General features: G+C 49.9%; 7 protein-coding genes across 7 annotated transcripts; 4 read left to right on the top strand and 3 right to left on the bottom strand.

The window, feature by feature from the left end:
* Positions 1-1105: 1105 nt before the first annotated feature.
* Positions 1106-1785, bottom strand: BDR25DRAFT_317103 (uncharacterized protein; the record flags this gene model as incomplete). Its single annotated transcript, XM_033691651.1, has 3 exons — positions 1106-1135; positions 1189-1573; positions 1631-1785. 3 exons carry the CDS (start codon positions 1783-1785, stop codon positions 1106-1108), a joined length of 570 nt encoding a protein of 189 aa, XP_033544203.1.
* Positions 1786-2922: 1137 nt separating this feature from the next.
* Positions 2923-3928, top strand: BDR25DRAFT_317102 (uncharacterized protein; the record flags this gene model as incomplete). Its single annotated transcript, XM_033691650.1, has 2 exons — positions 2923-3079; positions 3342-3928. 2 exons carry the CDS (start codon positions 2923-2925, stop codon positions 3926-3928), a joined length of 744 nt encoding a protein of 247 aa, XP_033544202.1.
* A 2001-nt stretch (positions 3929-5929) lies between these two features.
* Positions 5930-7716, bottom strand: BDR25DRAFT_292507 (putative TBC domain protein). The gene is made up of 3 exons (XM_033688663.1): positions 7261-7716; positions 7081-7209; positions 5930-7029 (listed from the first exon to the last, which is right to left on the bottom strand). Exons 1-3 carry the CDS (start codon positions 7478-7480, stop codon positions 6113-6115), a joined length of 1266 nt encoding a protein of 421 aa, XP_033544201.1. The 5' UTR covers positions 7481-7716; the 3' UTR covers positions 5930-6112.
* An 857-nt stretch (positions 7717-8573) lies between these two features.
* BDR25DRAFT_317100 (uncharacterized protein) lies at positions 8574-13034 on the top strand (the record flags this gene model as incomplete). The annotated part of the gene is made up of 3 exons (XM_033691649.1): positions 8574-9534; positions 9625-11992; positions 12038-13034. The coding sequence occupies 3 exons, from the start codon at positions 8574-8576 to the stop codon at positions 13032-13034; spliced, it is 4326 nt and encodes a 1441-aa protein (XP_033544200.1).
* A 505-nt stretch (positions 13035-13539) lies between these two features.
* On the top strand, positions 13540-14627 carry BDR25DRAFT_317099 (uncharacterized protein; the record flags this gene model as incomplete). The annotated part of the gene is made up of 4 exons (XM_033691647.1): positions 13540-13816; positions 13885-13927; positions 14127-14254; positions 14380-14627. The coding sequence occupies 4 exons, from the start codon at positions 13540-13542 to the stop codon at positions 14625-14627; spliced, it is 696 nt and encodes a 231-aa protein (XP_033544199.1).
* Positions 14628-14880: 253 nt separating this feature from the next.
* Positions 14881-15659, bottom strand: BDR25DRAFT_345087 (uncharacterized protein). Its single transcript, XM_033694012.1, has 2 exons — positions 15550-15659; positions 14881-15503 (listed from the first exon to the last, which is right to left on the bottom strand). The coding sequence occupies exons 1-2, from the start codon at positions 15589-15591 to the stop codon at positions 15054-15056; spliced, it is 492 nt and encodes a 163-aa protein (XP_033544198.1). The 5' UTR covers positions 15592-15659; the 3' UTR covers positions 14881-15053.
* Positions 15660-15880: 221 nt separating this feature from the next.
* On the top strand, positions 15881-16978 carry BDR25DRAFT_234784 (uncharacterized protein; the record flags this gene model as incomplete). The annotated part of the gene is made up of 2 exons (XM_033685488.1): positions 15881-16475; positions 16596-16978. The coding sequence occupies 2 exons, from the start codon at positions 15881-15883 to the stop codon at positions 16976-16978; spliced, it is 978 nt and encodes a 325-aa protein (XP_033544197.1).
* Between the last annotated feature and the right edge of the window lie 662 nt (positions 16979-17640).

Here is a 17640-nt window from a genome sequence, read left to right as displayed (position 1 = left end):
CTATAGCATATCCTTGCAGCTATGAAGTCCCCCCTGCTCTTCTTCCTTCCTCAATTTCTTCCGAGACGTTCAGGTCCTAGGCTTTAAATATACGTACACTCATCTCTAGAACGCACCAGAAGAAGTATCCCGCGCACATGGAAATGAAAAACGGGCTTTTGAAGCGCGAAAGGCGAATTCGACGAGTGAAAGCCAATTATGAAGATGCGAAGAAGATGGATGTTGCAGAGGAACTTCTTGGAGAGACGAAGTATTACTGTTCTTATTAGCAATTCTTTGGATAATTTACTATTTCTATATACACAGTAGCTCTTAATAGAATCGTTCATTCCTTTCTTAATTCAGTTGTCGAGAAATATACAATCACGTGATGTAGTATGTTCCGTCCCACCGTAGTCCAATTCCGTGGTCCCCCTAGTTTCGAACAGCCAGAACAAATTTTTTATTAGTACCTTCACTCCAGGAGCTTTTCCATTCGGTATGACCTGGTTTGGAAGCAAGTTGCTCCCTCCGTTCATTCTATCCCGTTCTTCGCGTCTTTCGGACCATTAATAATCTATAAACGGAACACCATCCACTGTAATAATTTCCCTTTTCTATCACACTCATAACTCGCCTTCTGACAGGCTTTCCTTGTCAAGACTTCTGGAGTGGAATATCTTATAAAATGCCACCTGGCCACCAATATTCTCCCTTACCAACGTGGCCTCACGAACCACGACCTATCCTCAGAATCATTCCCCACATCTTATTGGCATCATGTCAAGTGATACGCGGGTTTGAATTATTAGCGTACCGTAGAAGGCTAGAAGTTGGAATCTGTTAGATAGAGTGAGCAAATGAATGATTTCGGCGGCAATTTGGAGGGTTTGAGACGTATGCGAATAGTGCAAAGAGGAACAGAAATATGGACTTTCACCAAGCCCAAGCTTTGCCGGCGGAAATTTTGGTAAATGCTCAGTAGCTCCCTTAAAATTAACAATTTTAGCAAAGCAGAAATGCTTACATCTTCCGCCGTTCAGGATTCCATTCCCGTACATATGTTTCTGCGCAAGTGAACTCATCGGAGATGTGATTGTCCTCCGTTTTCTTAGAATAGCCAGACTTAACACGTGACTCGAAGTTCTCCACCGTGCTACAAAAAAGATCTTTATCCCTTTGCTCCTTCCCTCTTCATCGTTAACACACCTGCCGATCCGCTGCCTGTCTCTCCCTAATCTGCCTCAGAATCACCTTCCTCTGCTCCGCCGGCATCCCAACCAGAAATTCTCTCAAAATTGTTGAATCGTCAAACGCCCAGACATTCATCTTGTACGGCAACACTGCAGTTTCTTTGTATAGCTGCCGACACACTCCATTAAGAAGCGTGATCCTTTGCTTTACGAGATTTTTGGGACTGCGGATTGTTTTGAACGGATCATTGGAGAGTTTCCATACTGTGGTTTTGAATCCGTCTTTATACCGAGGACGGGAAATTTTAATGGTGTTCCCGCTAAATATAAGATCATAAATCTCCATCCGGATTTCAGCAGGGAGGCGCAGAAAAGGCGATTCGCGCTTATTTCGGGCCCATCTTTCTCGTGTCAGTAATTCGAAGGGCAATGGCATGTGAGATGTCCACTGGACTCACAGCAGAGCTTGTGTAGAGTCGTCAGGAATGGTCTTGCTTAGGATGTGATCATCGGGAGTGTGGTGCTCAGGTTCCTGCCCCGAACGAAGGTGCTTGCGCGTTAGCTCCTGTGGGTGGTCATTTCTAAGCATCTGACGTTTGGGAGCTGCATCCATTGTGCAGCACCTACGAAAAGGCATCGTGTTTTCGCGTTCGCATTCGATGAATCGAGGGGAGAATGCTGAGAACTAGAAGTCAAACTTCAAGACAAGAGGTTCAGCTTGCACGTGGGCACTAGCCCGATTCAAGTTAGAGGTGCCTGCTTCCAACCCGTTGTTTCTGTTCGATGCAGCTACAGCATCAATATATGTCCAACGACGCAACTGCCAAGTCAGCCATCTTCGTTTTAGTATTCATCCAAGCTCTTTCTGCCCGTAGATATACAGAGGTCTCAAAAATTCAGCTCCTCATTTTCTTCACTCCTCATTCACATAGCTCCGCTAGCTTCTATGAGCAAAAACATTACACCACCAGAGGACATTGTAAGCCGAAGGGCTCTACGACAGGCTGCCCAATCAGCCTTGGGCTTGGCGTCTCATCATACTATATAAACCATATAGCTCCTTGGACCCTCAGTCCACGTGACATGACTCTTCTCGTAACTCGTGCTCCTACAAGGTTACAGACATAGTCAACGAAAACTATACCTCCCTCTTCACTACAGACTACACACATCAGTCTTCTCTTTCCCATGCCAATGTCGCTAAAAAAAACATAACCGAAATGTTAGACAATACCTCCGAGCTATAAGAAATCTTGGTGAAGCTTCGATTTGGAAATCGCGATTGCCCTTGACTCAAGCATGTTCTTGCCATCAGGTTCATCGTTTGCTTTACGTGTAAGTGTGCAAGTGTGCAACATCGAACGACTAAAATGACTTCGCACCTGCACCAGATGTTTGACTCTTGCCCTGAGTTTGCCCGCATCTTGTGTTTATAAAGTCAATCTGTACTATCAAATTAATGACCCTCTCTGCTCCTTACGGTTGTATCAGGCATGCCAGTGTAATCCACTCTTGGATCCACTCTAATCTTCCTAATCCGGTTAAGTAGTTACTATGCCTTTCCTTTTTCTCCCGTTTATACTCCAGCTCAAAGACGGAACATTTTATAGGCATGTTTTCAATCAATAGAACAAGGGGGTCCCACCTTTCAACAATTTTCCAAGCCAGCACTACCATAACCATCTTTCCTCGTCCCCATAGATAACGCTCTCTATATGGGTGTTGAGAAAGATACGAAGGGGCTCCAAAAATGAATCGACAATCTTCACGATTTCAAGAGAAATGCACAAATATCTATTCCCATGCAAAGATAACTCGGAACCTTGTAAATGAAGAGCTACTACGTATTTGCCAAGTCGCTTATGCAGTAGAAATAATATCAGCACCGTTTAAGAATTCGATGGCAGGTAATTGGCAAGCGACTTGGCCTTGTGACGTACAATAAGTGTTAGCGATAGTGATAGCGATACAAATTGAGTCGTCCTTACCTTCACTCGTCCTCTGCCATTGCCCTAGCTTTGCAACCGCGGGCCCAGATGGGCTTGCCTTCCAAAATCGCTCAGTTCTCAAATCCATCCTTCCTTATATGAATATGAAATTTCCCGACACCTACTCTATCAAGCGTGCCCTCTAAACGTTACAACATCCACTTATTTCAATCCACTTCAGTGGCGAGCCTTCTGGTCTCGTCAAACTCCTTACCTGCTTCCGTCGTCCAGATGTCACACGATCCTTCAGGCCAGCTCCAGTCAGGAAGTATCGGCCTCTTCGATGATGACGACGAATACTATGCCACTCAAGCCCGTATCCAGCGCCGACAAGAGCGCAGAAACCGGCGAGCCCACCGATTAGCCAGGGGATCTAGACTCCCTCCCTTCTCTTGGCTCGCTAAAGTATTCGGTTGGACAAGCAAAAGCAAAAGCAAAAGCAAAAGCACTCATGAAGCGAGCATGAGCGCAAACGAAACGGTGGTGTGGAAGCGGGCACGGCAATCGACTTCCCAATCCAGACTTTGTATCCCGAGCCAAAGTTCCAAGGAAGGAGAAGAGACAGAACTGTATGAAATTTCCGGGGCATATTCGAGGCCTCCTTCGCCATCGATCTTCCTAGAGGAGTGCGAGGTAGTGAGAGTGAGGCTGAATAAGCAGAGTGGATGGGAAATCGCACCCAAGTCTATGATTCATCCGCGCAAAAGTAGGGAAGAAGAGATAGAGTCTTTGCTAAGCTCAGTTTCTGATGAGGATGCCGCGGGATAGGGATAGACACATGGAGGCGCGTTGTATTGTGAACTGGGGGAGTCGGCGAGCACCAGAGACTGGAGCATGGAGTAGTGATGTATATGGATCGGCGTTTGCCTATGTGTCTTTTTTTATCGTCCGGATGATTGCGTAGAGGAGATACCTGTAACATACCTAGCGTTGTAAAGATAGCAAGCACAAGTATAGATTTCATTCTAGACAGCTCCCACACTTTCCGTTTGCGCCAACTGTGCATCGAAATGCAACCAGGCGGATACTTAAATTGGAGCTCAAAAAAAGTATTGAAGGATAGTGAATCGGAGGTTTAACTGAGCTACTGAACACCAGAGATGCGCATCGAATTTTTCAAACAAATCGTTCCTTGCGGAGCTGGAAGCCCGCATTTCTGAACTGACAGCCACCAACACCCGATTCGAGAAGGAGCACATCGATATTAGGGATAGCCACACCTTTTTTGTAACCGCACACACCGAAGCTCTCAGAAGCCTAACCAGCAGAGAAGAGGAGTTAGAGAGACTGTGAGCTCGAGTGGCGTGGTGGACGAACAAAACGCGAGCGAAGAAAGATGTTAGGCCAAAGGCAAAAAATTGGAGAATAATGTAGGAGAATAGTGTAGGAGAATAGTGTAGGAGAATAGTGTAGGAGAATAGTGTAGGAGAACAGTGTAAGAGAAGATCGGGTTTGACTTTCAGTATCGCAGGAAGGGAGTGTTTAGATAGTGGGCGTAGCAAGGACACGCTAGAGCATCATTCTGAACAGGCCACGAAAATAAAGCGTAGAAGTCTCAAACGATATCGAAAAAGCTGTAGACACATTTTGCTAGCCAGTAGCAATCGAAATACCAGCGCGCAGACAAAGGCTAGCCATGTTCTACGAAGTTCACTAGAAGATACCTTCGAGTGAACGTCCTCTTCGCCATACTGCTGGATTGAAGAAGAACATAAGGGAACTAGAGGCAGAACGAGAGGCAGAACGAGTGTATTCTCAGAAAAGTTTCATCTCGTCTTTCAAGGTTATGTTCTACCGTGTGGCATTCCTAGATCATATTGCATGTCGTGAGTGTTATCAGGCTCCATGAGGAGTCTCTATAGTAGTCCTGTCTAGAAATATGAAGCTCCTGGTGTGAATCCTTAGACCTATTTGATTCAGCTATTTAAGACAGAAATTTCCTTGTATAGAGCACTCAAAACGCTTCTTCTTCCCAAAGTCCTCATGCATCATGAAACGTGGTGGAAGTCTGAAATTAGATTTTGCGGAGACGATTGTGGGTTGGCCCAGCGAGCCTACAAGAAGCGCCAAGAAAATTCACTGACCTGTCTAAGCTCTGGCTTCAGCCTTGGAATTAATGCAGATGATATGATGTGTCTTGTACTGTCCTCCTTTGTCGCAAAGGTACAACTAACAAACCTCTCCGAGGGCTTAGAAAGAAACCTAGATCACAATTCCCATTAACGCTAACGTTACCCATAATTACGGGTAGTTAAAAGAAATAGTCTTAGTGCTCGGCCGCGTTTACGTAGGAGGCTAAGCGTCTGGGTAGTCGCACCTTCCCCAATATCAGAGCGGAGATGAAACTGCATAGCACGACTTTGACAAACACTTCCAGCGCTTCCTATTTTCTATATTTTACTTTCAAACCCCTTCTGAAACCCCTGCACTCGACTAAAGCGCTGTTCAGATTCTGGGGTCAGAGCTGATTTATATGTTGCCGGCGAAGGGTGGGAAATAGCCCGAGGGTGGCCTCAAAGGCTTAGGTAGGAAACAACTGGACACGTGGCTAGCGGGCCCAAGCTGTAAACCAATCTGTGGTTGCTACAATAGTTATAGTTAAGGTGACAGCTTACTAAGGCCCATTCGCCTGTTCTCTAATGGCGTATGAGAGATTGCGTGCCAATCGTTCACAGAGACTGTGCTTGGGTTGTCTTTCTTATCCTGCTCTTGGCTTTCGGTGGAAAGTCAGTGGAACTCCTTCAATCTACAAGGGAAGGAAATTTAGTTCGGGTAGAACGCTGATAGTTCCATAGTTCGCACGATCGATGCTGTCCATCTATTCTCATTGACGAATGAAATCTTCTGACAGAACCCAAAACATAACTTTTCCCAGGAGTTTGTACTCCAAACCATCTATCCAAACCCAGTTAATACTTGGACGGCTTTTCCTACCAAAGAAAGCCTTGTGGTCTATACAAACATGCCCATCGTTCTTTTAATAAAGCCACCGATCGGTCCAAAACTCACCAACCTGGCACTAACTCCTCCGTTTCTGCCCAACCAGAGCGCATATACACCAACAACGACTGCGAGACCGTAGGCACCCGGCCTTCTGTAATACCACATCTGGCTTCGGGCCCGCTTCACGCTCTTCGCGGCCTGCGCAAAGGCCTGTTTGCGTCGCAAGTCTACCTCTTGCTGTCGGAACAAGATCTTCCCGTCTTCCATGGTCAGCCTCGAAACTTCCAGAGGTGTCCTCGAGGCTTTGAGAACACTAGAAGAAGACACTCTCCACCACGCCCAGCTGTGTAACGACTGCGGTGGTTGCGTGCTGTACAAGTCGGCTGCCTGAGCAATGAGAAGCTCTAGGTCTAGGGGCTGCGGAAGCTTCCCAAGCGTGGCATGGAACATATCTACCTCGTCCTTGTCAATCTCCAGCAACTCCTCTTTGCGCGAGATGAGGACGGCCGCAAAGAAGTAGACGGGGACAACCGTGTCGGACGCCAGGAAGAAGTCGAACAGCCTCGCAATATCTCCATACGCCTGGATGACATGCGCAAACAGGGTGATGGTGGCGCCCAGCGCGAAGAAGGGCTGCATTCTCGGCAGATGGTTGTACAGGGCCGGGTCTGCAGCGTGGATGATCGGGTGTAGCAGCTGGAGATGGGAGATTGCAGGATCGAGCGACGGAAGCATGAAATCGCGGATGCGAAGAAGGCTCAGACGGGCAACTGCAGAGGGGGCATCTTGGGCACCCAGAACGAGGAGGAAGACCTGGACGATATCGTGGTAGCCCTGAAAGTAGCACAGCAGGGGATATCGACGGAGGACCTCGACTATTACGTCCGAGAGCTCCTCTTTCCGCACGTCCAGTTTTCGTTCGGATTCTTGGGGACTTGGTCAGTCTGCACAGATACAGAATGGTGGATGGGGCCCACCGTTGGGGTAGTACACGAATGCGCGATTGACGTCCAATGCGACCTGGTTTTCGTCTCGGTGAGGGGGGAGCGTGCTCCACGGGGGCTGATTGCTCGAGACGTCGTTGTTGCAACCCAGCAAAAGAGGCCCTATTCGAGCAGGAGTCAGTGGCTGCAGGAGACGGTGGTACAGAAGCATACAGGCGGTGCAACGCAGCCTGTCATTGACCAGTCCATGGGCGCTCGTTGCCAGATCAATCAAGGCGCTGAGATCTCCGCCCTGGCAGGCCGCGGTGATCTGCGCTGCCTTTGCTTCCTTCTCAACAGCCGAGGGGTCGATGGATACGTGCGTGGAGGATGCATTGCTGTCGGCAGCGAGGCTGATGGAGCTTAGGGAGCGGGACGGGGTGTTTGAATCCATACCGCCCGTGCCTGCATCATCGAAGGAGTTGTTATCGAAAGAAGACTGGAGTGAGCTGCAACGTAGGGTCCGTCGGGGAAGATGTCAGATGTCGAAGTGGATGTCTGTCGTGGCATTCGTGACGACGCGAGCCCACGCTGCCCCGTGCTGTCGTGACTTCCGGCCGCGCTTGGCAGTCAACACCAGGCTCTAAAGGAGTCCAGCAGCCAGAATTGCTCCCTCCTCCAGGAACACGTGGGGACAGCCGTGCAACATTGACGATTGCCAGCACCCCGTCGGCCGGAGCCCTCCCGAATACCCTGGCTGGAAAAGACCACTACACGTCCAGCTGGCGAATCCGTGCCGCACATCCACATCGAGTGGCGGAAACCGCTGCTGACTGCAGTCAACTCGCAAAGTCACCCGCTCTTCACTGCAAAAGCAAGCACTCAACCACCATCTTGTGTTGTTTGCGATTGTGCAGCTGCGCTATTCCCTACCAATAGGCCGCGGCGGATTTCCATTCCGTCTGCAGCATCTCAGATTAACGTATCGATCCCGCACCTGACTTCGCGCCTGCATCCCGACCTCTGGAACCGCTTTCGCTCGGACACGCCATTTGCCTACCTATATGTGGGTGGCTATAGCCTTTCCGACTCCATATTTTGACCGAATCCTGCTCAGGGCACATCCTAACCTCCCCCCATCCAATTCGTCTCTTCTCCCCAGCCTGCCTGCCACCCAAACCTTGATTCGTCTGCCGTCCACAGCCACTCCTTCCTGCATCTGCCTCTCCCATTCATCTCCTTCATAGGCGGTTCTGCAAGCCGATCTCTTTGTGTCACTATTCAGTGCCCGTCCTTCTGTCCCGTCTACTTCACTCCATCACGTTAGCGGCCTTGCTGACAAGGCATGTCTGTTTCGCCAGGCATCAACATGTCACACGTTTCTCAGCTCATTGTCGTTCTCTCCCTTCCAATTCAATCATAACCGTGCTGGTTGAGAAGGGTTGTCTCGTGCTCTGCAAAGTCGCTCCGGCTGCATTGACTCGCCGTTGCCAAGACCTTAGTGGCTCGATTCCCTGGCCCATTTTCCCTGTCTCTCCTATATAGCCATGGCCCACCAGTTCCAAGGCATGGTGCTCGTTGACGGCGAGTGGGTGTCAAGACCAGGTGATGTCTTCCAAGCCATGGCTCGAGCGCAGCAGCAGCCACACACCGAGATGAAACAGCCAGAGACACGACCACAGCATGAAGTCCCGCATCTCGGTATCGTTTCGAGGACGGTGTTTGCCAGTCCGGTCGTCAAGTTCATTCTCCCAGCAAACATCCGACAGAAGAAGTTGAACGATGTGGTCTTCATCGGGGAGGATTCCGTCCACCTGAAAGAGATACGGGCTTACGGACACCTCCGTCATATCGCCTCCAAGTCTGACTTTCGAGGCCGGATTCTTGCCGCGAGCATCTTTGGCGAGCCCCGGAGACACGAAGTCCCTGCAACAGATGGAACCCCATTGAAAAGGGCGGTTTTGTCGTCTGAAAGACGAGAAGACGTGCAGAGCGTCGAAGCCAAAGACATCTTACCACCGCAAGTCATTGTGCTAACTCTCACCTCTAGAACTCTCATGTTCTTGTGGGCGCAATCGACTCATACGGGCACTGTCCGCTTCTGCCAGAAGACAGTTCGCCTCCCGGCAGGAACCATGCGCTATGATCGACCGGGAACGTTCCTCGCTGTCGACCCCAAATGCCGTGCCATAGCTGTAGCTGCGCCTGAGGGGCAATGTCTTATATACATGACAAAGATGATGGACAATTGGCGAGACGATATTGAAGCTGGACGTGATGTGGTTCCTATAGAGCACGAACAACTCATCCCCGTACAAGGGCGGATCATGCACATGGAATTTCTATCTCCGGGTCTGCTTGATCAAGATGAGAGGGACGAGTTTCATGTCGTTCTTCTATTCATTGTTGCGCATGGCGGAAAGACGAAAATAACCTGCTTTGACTGGGATTCCAGATACCCTTTGAGTAGAGTCACAGCTCGAGCTGAGAGAGTAGCAGTTGATCCTGGTGAGTCGGCTTATCAAATTGCATCCATTCATTCATTGCATCATTTCAGGCCTCTCTTTCAACCTATATGCTTGAACTAACACTCCCCAGACGACCACAACCCTGCGCTCCTAGTCCCTCTCAACGAGAGCCCCGACTTTCTTCTAATCTGTGGCCGTCATATATCAAAATACAAAAACATTTTGTCCGGCCACCCAACACCTCTACGCTCGTCAATACCCGACCACATCCTACAGTATGAACAGCCGGCCGATAGCAAGGGCCCACCCCTGTGGGTACAATGGGAGAGAGTCCCTCGCCATGGCTCAAGCGAAGCTTTCTACATTGCTCGAGAAGATGGCGTGGTCATCTATCTCGAAGTTGGGAATGGAAGCGAAATGGTAATATACGAGGCTGGGAAATGGGCGCATCCAATCGACAGGGCTTTTGCAAGTCTCGACGTTGAACACGGATCTGGAAGAGCTCTCTTAAATCCAGATGTATTGGTTGCGGCCGGCACAACGAGTGACGGGCATGTTTATAAAGTTGGGGCATGGATGGAGGAGTATTCGATGGGAAAATCCTTTCTGGCCAACAACACCTTTGCATTTGTGGAGTCGATACCAAACTGGGCGCCGATTGCTGATTTGTGCGTCACAAGGCTGCCGGGTGCGCGAACGGTCGGCCAGCGAGACAGCATCTTCGTCGCCAACGGAAGGACCCCTCATGGAACTATTTCGGAGCTGAGGCGAGGACTGAACGCATTGGTGGACGGTTATTCCGAAGGAATGACGGGATGCACTGGGCTGTGGGTAATGGACTACGGTACAGAGATCATCGGGGAAGAAAAGCAACACTACGCTGTTTTACTTGTGTCTCTCCCGCCTGAGAGTTTTGTGGTCCGACTTTTCCACACGGAAGCAGAAGGCGGTGCCTGGGATGATGGAGAATGGAGCATTGCTCATATACCCGACGATACGCAACCAGCCCAGGACGGAGTCTGCCGTGATGAGGAGACTCTTGCCGCTTGTTGGGTCAGCCCCTCTCTTTCCGTCCAAATCACTCGTAACAGTGCTCGACTCCTTCGACGGCATGACTTGGGCCTGCTTGATTCACTCACACTCCCGTTTCCAACACAACAATCAGTCCCGTTCCCGGCGCCAGCACTTGCAGCGGCTGTCAATTCCAACCTAGACATTATCGCGTATGCATTCAGAAATGGCCAGCGCACAGTCCTCCAAGTCATAAAAATTTCAAGCGACGGCACTTTCGACTCAAACCCCGCTACCCAAGACCTCCCTTCCGATCCAACATGTCTCGAATTCCTCAGCATTGGCGGAGGGCCATACATCCTTGCGGGTACATGGGAGAATTCGATATGGATTCTCAAACACGACGAGAGCAGTGTGACCCGAGTGTTTGATTGCGCACTTGGGAGTGCTAGCAATGGACCGAGGTTGTGTGAGACTGCCGTAGTGCTCACTTCCGGCTCGCACCAAATTCTTCTTTGTGGCCTACGAAACGGACACCTACTCATTTTTGACATTGATGTGTCGGGTCCTGACGGCTTTACTCTAGTTCCGAAACACGAAGTCATCATGGGGCCAACTGCTGCGCGGGTGACAAGAAGTGCAACGGACTCATCTGCAGCATTTGTAGCCTGTGGATCGGATTTTTGTCGAGTGCGGTGTACAAGAAATCTTGGATCAACCTCTAGCGTTGACATTGATTCTGTCTGGTTTACAGATCACCAAACCCCTGAATATCAGCAATCTCCAGTCACTGCATTGGATCAGCTACCTTTGACGAAGGGCGATCAAGTGGGCAAAGATCTCAGTGGCTTCATTTTCGCAGTATCAGGGAGCCGGCTCCTATTTTCGCGGTTGGACTACGATATCAGATGGTCACGACACGAGGCAGCTCTCTCCACATTTGAACCGAACAAAGCTGTTCCACGAAGGCTGGAGACGACTGCCTCTCCGACGAAGCTGGTATATCTAGAGAAACTGCGCAAGATGGTCGTGGCGACTACCGAGACCAGAGAAGAGCGAGCACCACCAGACGGATATCGTAGCATACGATCAGCCATTCGACTCGTCAACATGGAAGACGACGAGACCAGGATTGAAATTAAGCAAGAGGAGGATATCGAAGTTGAAGTGCGGAAGAGCAAGCTAATCGTAGGCGAATTCTGGCTGAAGAACTACGAGCGAGTGTACGCAATATTGGACTGGACATATGTCGACGAAAAGGGCAAGAAATATCATTTTGTCATTGTTGGAACCGGCATCACTCAGCGTAACGGAAAAGAAACGGGCAGGAAACTCTTCCTCCAGGTCGCCGACACGAATATTAAGCTAAAGAAGGAGTCTACATTCGATCATCCGGTGCGTTGTATGGCGTTATATGGCCCGAACGAGCTCGTGACAGTCATAGATCGCTCTCTTACGTTTGAGTTGTACCAACCCTTGGAACCGAGGTAGGATAGTTCTACTCGCCATCGACTCTAGCTAATGCACCTCAGATGGATAAAGCAAGGGCAGCTTCAGCTACCTTCTGCTGCCGTTCATGTGACGACCGTCGCGCCTTACATCTACGTCTCTACCGCTTCCGACTCCCACATTTGCTATCTAGTCAGAGTACATCCCCTAGAATCACGAAAGGTCGAGTTTGACAAAGTTTTCACCGACGGCCGTCAACGACTTTGTGCTCATCACCTAGCCTTGCAATTCTATACCCCGCAACCGTTGCCTGAACCCTTGGCGCCTTCCTCGATTTTGGGTCCACCTTCACAACCAGCATCTCGTCTTGACACTCTGGTATTAGTGGCCGACAAGGTTTGTTCATTGGTCGGCCTATTCCAACCCCCAGCCCGTCCGTATCAATCGGCCGCTCCCATGGTCTTCGAGGCCAACCTGCCACGGTCCATTACCCGCCTGCAGCGCGGCGATGTTCGGCCGCCGTGGCGTCGTCCCGTTCGCTACGTGTCGTCCCCTCCGGGCGTCAGTTCTCCGACGATACGAGGAGTCTTAGCAGACGACATAATTGGGACATGTTCTGATGGCACAGTGTACACTCTCAGCATCGTGTCTGCACCGGCGCTCAAACTGCTCAAGTTTATTCAGAACCTGGTTGAAGTGAAGGAGAAGCGGAACCTAGAGAACCAGCACTCCATTGTCAGAAATGATGACGACGACGTGTTTATGAATGGTGCCGAAGATGAGAAGCAAGAGCCTATAAAAGCTAGGGAGGTTGACCCAGAGCACCAAAACAAGGGACAGGCCCGGGCTCGAGCGTGGTATGTCGATGGAGATGTCATCATGCGGTTCCTCGAGGAGAAGGGTTTAAATGGCCTGCTCACCGACGGCACCGATACAGAAGCCATTGAACGTTTGTTCTGGAATCTGGTCGAAACTCTGAACCTGGAGAAAACTGAACATGAAGTTCTGCCAGACTCAGACCTAGACTTGGTTGAGCATGTTGAAACATGGGTATGGGAGCTTCTAATGCCGGTTCTTTGATGGAAGGATGGAATCGGGTTGACCTTCATTTTGGGCGGCATAGCGTTGCATTCTCCTAGCCATGACTTTTTTTCGGTTCTCATTCAAGCATGTCTTATTACGAGCATTATTGGGGGTGGCATGGAGATTGTATCCTTCACTGTTTGGGAAAGACGAGTATGACATCAAGATCTTTACGTGCACGGAAATTAGCGTTTGAGCTACTAAATTGTCTAAACTGACTCTAAGAATAAACTATGATTGGGTCATCCGACAGGCAACATTGGAACCAACGCAGAAGAAGCAATTGTCAGCTGAAATACTGCTGTACCTTGCACCCTCGCCTTGACAGTCCTCCGACAACCATCACAGCTATCTTCAATTTCAGCCCGGAAACATGAATCCACCAAGGGTAGAGGATATCATCGCCAACGCTACTCATCCAGGTCTGCATACGCATCCACAATGGACCCAGGGCACCAGCATCTTCTTGAAGACGTTTCTAAAATGCGGGTAGTACTTGGGCATGTATCATCTCACATCCAGTCTTACAGATGCGCAAGAAGGGAACCTCAAGACTGTTGGAGATAATCACAATCCTGATTTAAAGGAACTTCAAGTGCTAGTAGAGAAATACAGGAAGGCGGCAGCAAGTATTAGCGAGAAGGACAAAAGGAAGCACATATTCAGTTTATTAGCAAGTTCAGGAGAGGGCGAAACAGGACGTGCCGGTCATGAGGGATTCATTGGGTGTGAGGAGTTGACGACGGCAATGCACACTGTTGTGTTAGATACGGACAATGGTACGAATATATGTGTGAGATTGCGTGTCGCACTAGGGACAAGAGGATTGAACAGACGATAGATATAGGTCGACTTCAGCGGAGAACCGGCTGCAGTTTTCTGAGTCTAAGGTGTGTGTTGTCCTGCTAGGAAGAGCTGGAGTGGGAAGAAGCATATCTGCAAAAGTAGCGACAGGAAATGTCGAGATAGTTATATGGCGTACCGTTGAATGCTATAAGTATTTTTCATCTTGTCTCAGCAAGAGTACTCTGTAATTAAGGATTATATCAGAGACATCGCCTTCCAGACCTAGAGACTCGCCCATAATAGCATTGACTCCTTCATCGCTGATACGCCCGGTCTCAATGACGCAAATAAGCCGGACTTCGGGCTCCTTCTGGATTTAGCAGATTCCCTGGAAATCACTTTTCGTGCCCAAGCCTGGTGTCTAGGATTGTGTATGTACAAAGCATCACAGACATGAGATTCCCTAGTTTATATAGACCACACTTCCAATACCCACGCAAGATTTGTGGGGTGCAATCGGTTTGAAAAGTCCCTCTCGTTACATCCTAGGATACAGTACAGGAGGATTTGGTGGAAGGTCAGGGGCAACAATTAAAGGAGGATTTCTTTAAAGAGAAATTTGAGAAGGACTCGAGGACGAGGCGATTCGACGGAGCGCAGGAAGCGGCTATGGCAGCGCTGGCGGAGTTGGTGGGCTCAAGAGTTGGGCCTGATGTGCAAAAGGCGCTCGTTGAGAAGCAAAGGCCGCTGGGTGAAATTGTAATCGGCGCGGAACTCCAGTGTAATGTTACTCGAGAGAAATAATAGGTTCGAGTGGTTGGAATTTTGTTGAATAAGTGCATCACTGAAGAATCCAGGGCTGAAGCGTTAGAACTTCTGAATACGGAAGAGCGAGTTGGCAAGGACATGGAAGGGCGAAGGAAAGGGAAGATTGCGATCCTCCTAGCCTTAGACTCATGGGATATTCTCCAAGCGTAGCAATAGGTGGAGGTAGGCTTTCTCAGCCTATTATGCGTTTTGGTCATGCTCTCATGTTTAATAAATGGAAAAACCATTGGCCAGAGCTGGTCCTCTCAGCGTATTCCGAGAGGCACTCCATATTAAGCTGACTGAAGAACTGCTATTTCCTGCGGAGTGCATTTACAAATCGCTTAGCCCATGAAAGTTTGCAAGGAAATCTAGCTCCTCTTTCATATGCGCCCAATGCTTCTCCTAGTACAGTCCCCCCTATTATCTCATTGCCCCAACCCCACCAATCAAAGCCTCGATCGTATCCAGTACCGCCGCCTTCTCTTTAACCGCCTCCACTCTCTCGCTCTCAATCTCCTCAAGCTGCCTTTCCAGTTCCTTCATCCTCTCCATCTGCTCCTTTTCGCTCGTCCCAATTCCCGGTAGCCGACTTATTAACAGCTCAATCTGCTGTTCCTTCAACACCAAATCTCTCGACAGCTCCTTCAAATCGTCGACGAAGGGCTGCCGGGATTGTGTTGATGCGGAGGTGGCTTGTGTGGATCCAGATTGCTGAGTTGTGGTTTGCGTTTGGTTGGAGGCGGAGGTGGTTTGTGTTTGGAGTTGGGCGTCGTGTTCGGTGAAGGAGGGGAGAAGGGGTTGGCCGGCGATTGGGGCGGACGGGGCCCGGTCTTTAATTACGTTGAGGACAGAGGACATTTGGTGGAGGAGCTGGTGGGGTTAGTTGGAGTAGCAGAGGGGTGACAGAGGGGAGCACCATATCAAGTTCGTCTTGGATTTGGGTGAGGATGTCTGCCATTTTAGAGGCTATAGAGGGCAGATATTTAAAGAGAAGGTGAGAAAGAGCGAGGAAGGTTTGTATGTGACTGAATAGGTTAGGATATTGTGAGGTCGAGAGAGCTTTCACCTTTGAAGGTGTTTTAGGGCTGAGCTAAACAAGCGCGTCGGCTTGGCGTGAAACTTTACGCGACTTCACGTCTCCTTCACGTCCTTTCACTCTTCACCTCTCCCATCCATATCCTTTCAAATTCGTCACTCCTTAGCTTTGTAAATATGTTTATTTGTCATCCAGTCTTCCCCACACCGTAATGCTCTCCCTGCTTCGGTCATCATGCCTAAAGCAAGCTCGGCCGCTCCTGGCTCATTTTCACTCTCTTCGCACAATTTCAACATCCACAATTATCACAACCCCAGCCCAATTACCCAAAATAATAATAACCCCCGGCTCCGCTCACCACAATTCCCTCCCATCTTTCCTCGAGTACGCAAACCGCGTCAACCTCTCACCTTCTAAAACTGTATACGTCGGCACCCACTACGAATATGTCGCCGCACTCTCTCTGCTCCGCCTCGGCTTTTCCCTCCTACGCACTGGACGGAAGTCCGACGCCGGAATTGACTTGATTGGCCATTGGATCCTTCCACAGCTTCCTGAACCTTTGCCAGTAATTGTGCAGTGTAAAGCACGGTCTTGTGGACTTGCGCCTAAGCATGTCAGGGAGCTGGAAGGCGCGTTTCAGGGTACACCTGCGGAATGGCGGAAGAAGGATGTGTTGGGACTGCTGGTGACTACCCAAAAAGCCACGCGTGGAGTACTGGAAGCTCTGGGTATGAATCGGTGGCCCATGGGCTTCGTCAAGGTTTCAAGGACAGGCACGGTAGAGCAATTTCTGTGGAATCGGAGTGCGGGCGAAAGGGGACTTGAGGGCGTGGGTGTCACGGTTAGATATACACCGCGGATCCTGTTGCCGGAGGGGGATACTGTGGAACAGGGGGTGGAGGGCAGGGGGTGGAATGTTGAAGAGAATGGAAAGAAGAGGAGGAGGAATGCTGGCCAGTATAAGGATGCTGGGGCGAGGAAGGATATTCAGTTGACGTGGATGGGGGAACCTATTTTTCCGGATCGAGAGGGACTGGATGAGGAGACGATGAGGTTGGGGGATGAAATTACGAGGGAGGACGATGTGGTGGAAGTTAAGAAAATTGGCAAGACGAAGTCAAAAGTGAAAGCTATAAAGAAGTCCGTCGGGAAAAAGACTGTCCTGAAGAAAGCGACAGAGTTGCCTGCAAATACCCGTAAAGGACGGTCTCCTGGCTCTCTCAGCAAGAAGACGTTAACTACAGCCGCTGAAGTTCCCTCTCGTCGCGGCCGTCCAAAGGGATCTAAAAACAAGACGAAAAAGTGAAAAGGGTGTAAACAACTAACACTACCATCACCACGAGCAACTAAGATCGCGAAACGCGCACGAAAACACCGTAGCAGATAACCCAGAGACGACCTGGTTTGAGCATCTCAACTCCTATTCGTCACGGTTCTAGACCTACCACTCCAACCCAGTCGCCCACTACCAACTATCCCACCTCGCCATCAACTTCACCGTCACCGCACACTGATTCTTGCGAATCCAATCTCGTCCACAACTCAAACCTCAAGTCCATCCACCACCATGCCGAGACGCCAATCGAGCCCGGCCTCCAGCACCATCATCTCCATCACATCGACCACGCACCGCCGCCTGGCCACCCGACCATCCCGCTGGGTGCATGACCACGCCGGTTGCTCCCGCTGCTCGCCACAGAGCCTCGTCAGCGTGCGAGCCCAAATCCTAGAAGACTACAACAACCTCCACGACGCGTATAAAAGACTAGTCTGGTTCCTGGTGTGCGGACGCGGATGGCGATTCGAAGACGCGGTGCGCATGGCCAAGCGGAGGGAGGAATATGTGACTCGTGCTGCTCGTGAGGAGCGGAGAGCGGAGCGCGCAAGATGAGCAAGTTCGCTGATAGTGAAAGGGTATATATGGAGCTGATGTGACGTTAGGAATTGAAGCTAATAGGATGGGGTGTT

This window comes from Lindgomyces ingoldianus (genome assembly GCF_010093535.1).
Source record: "Lindgomyces ingoldianus strain ATCC 200398 unplaced genomic scaffold BDR25scaffold_30, whole genome shotgun sequence".
Lineage (NCBI taxonomy): Eukaryota > Fungi > Ascomycota > Dothideomycetes > Pleosporales > Lindgomycetaceae > Lindgomyces > Lindgomyces ingoldianus.
Note: the sequence above shows the minus strand (reverse complement) of the source record. Positions and strands in the feature narration are given on the sequence as shown.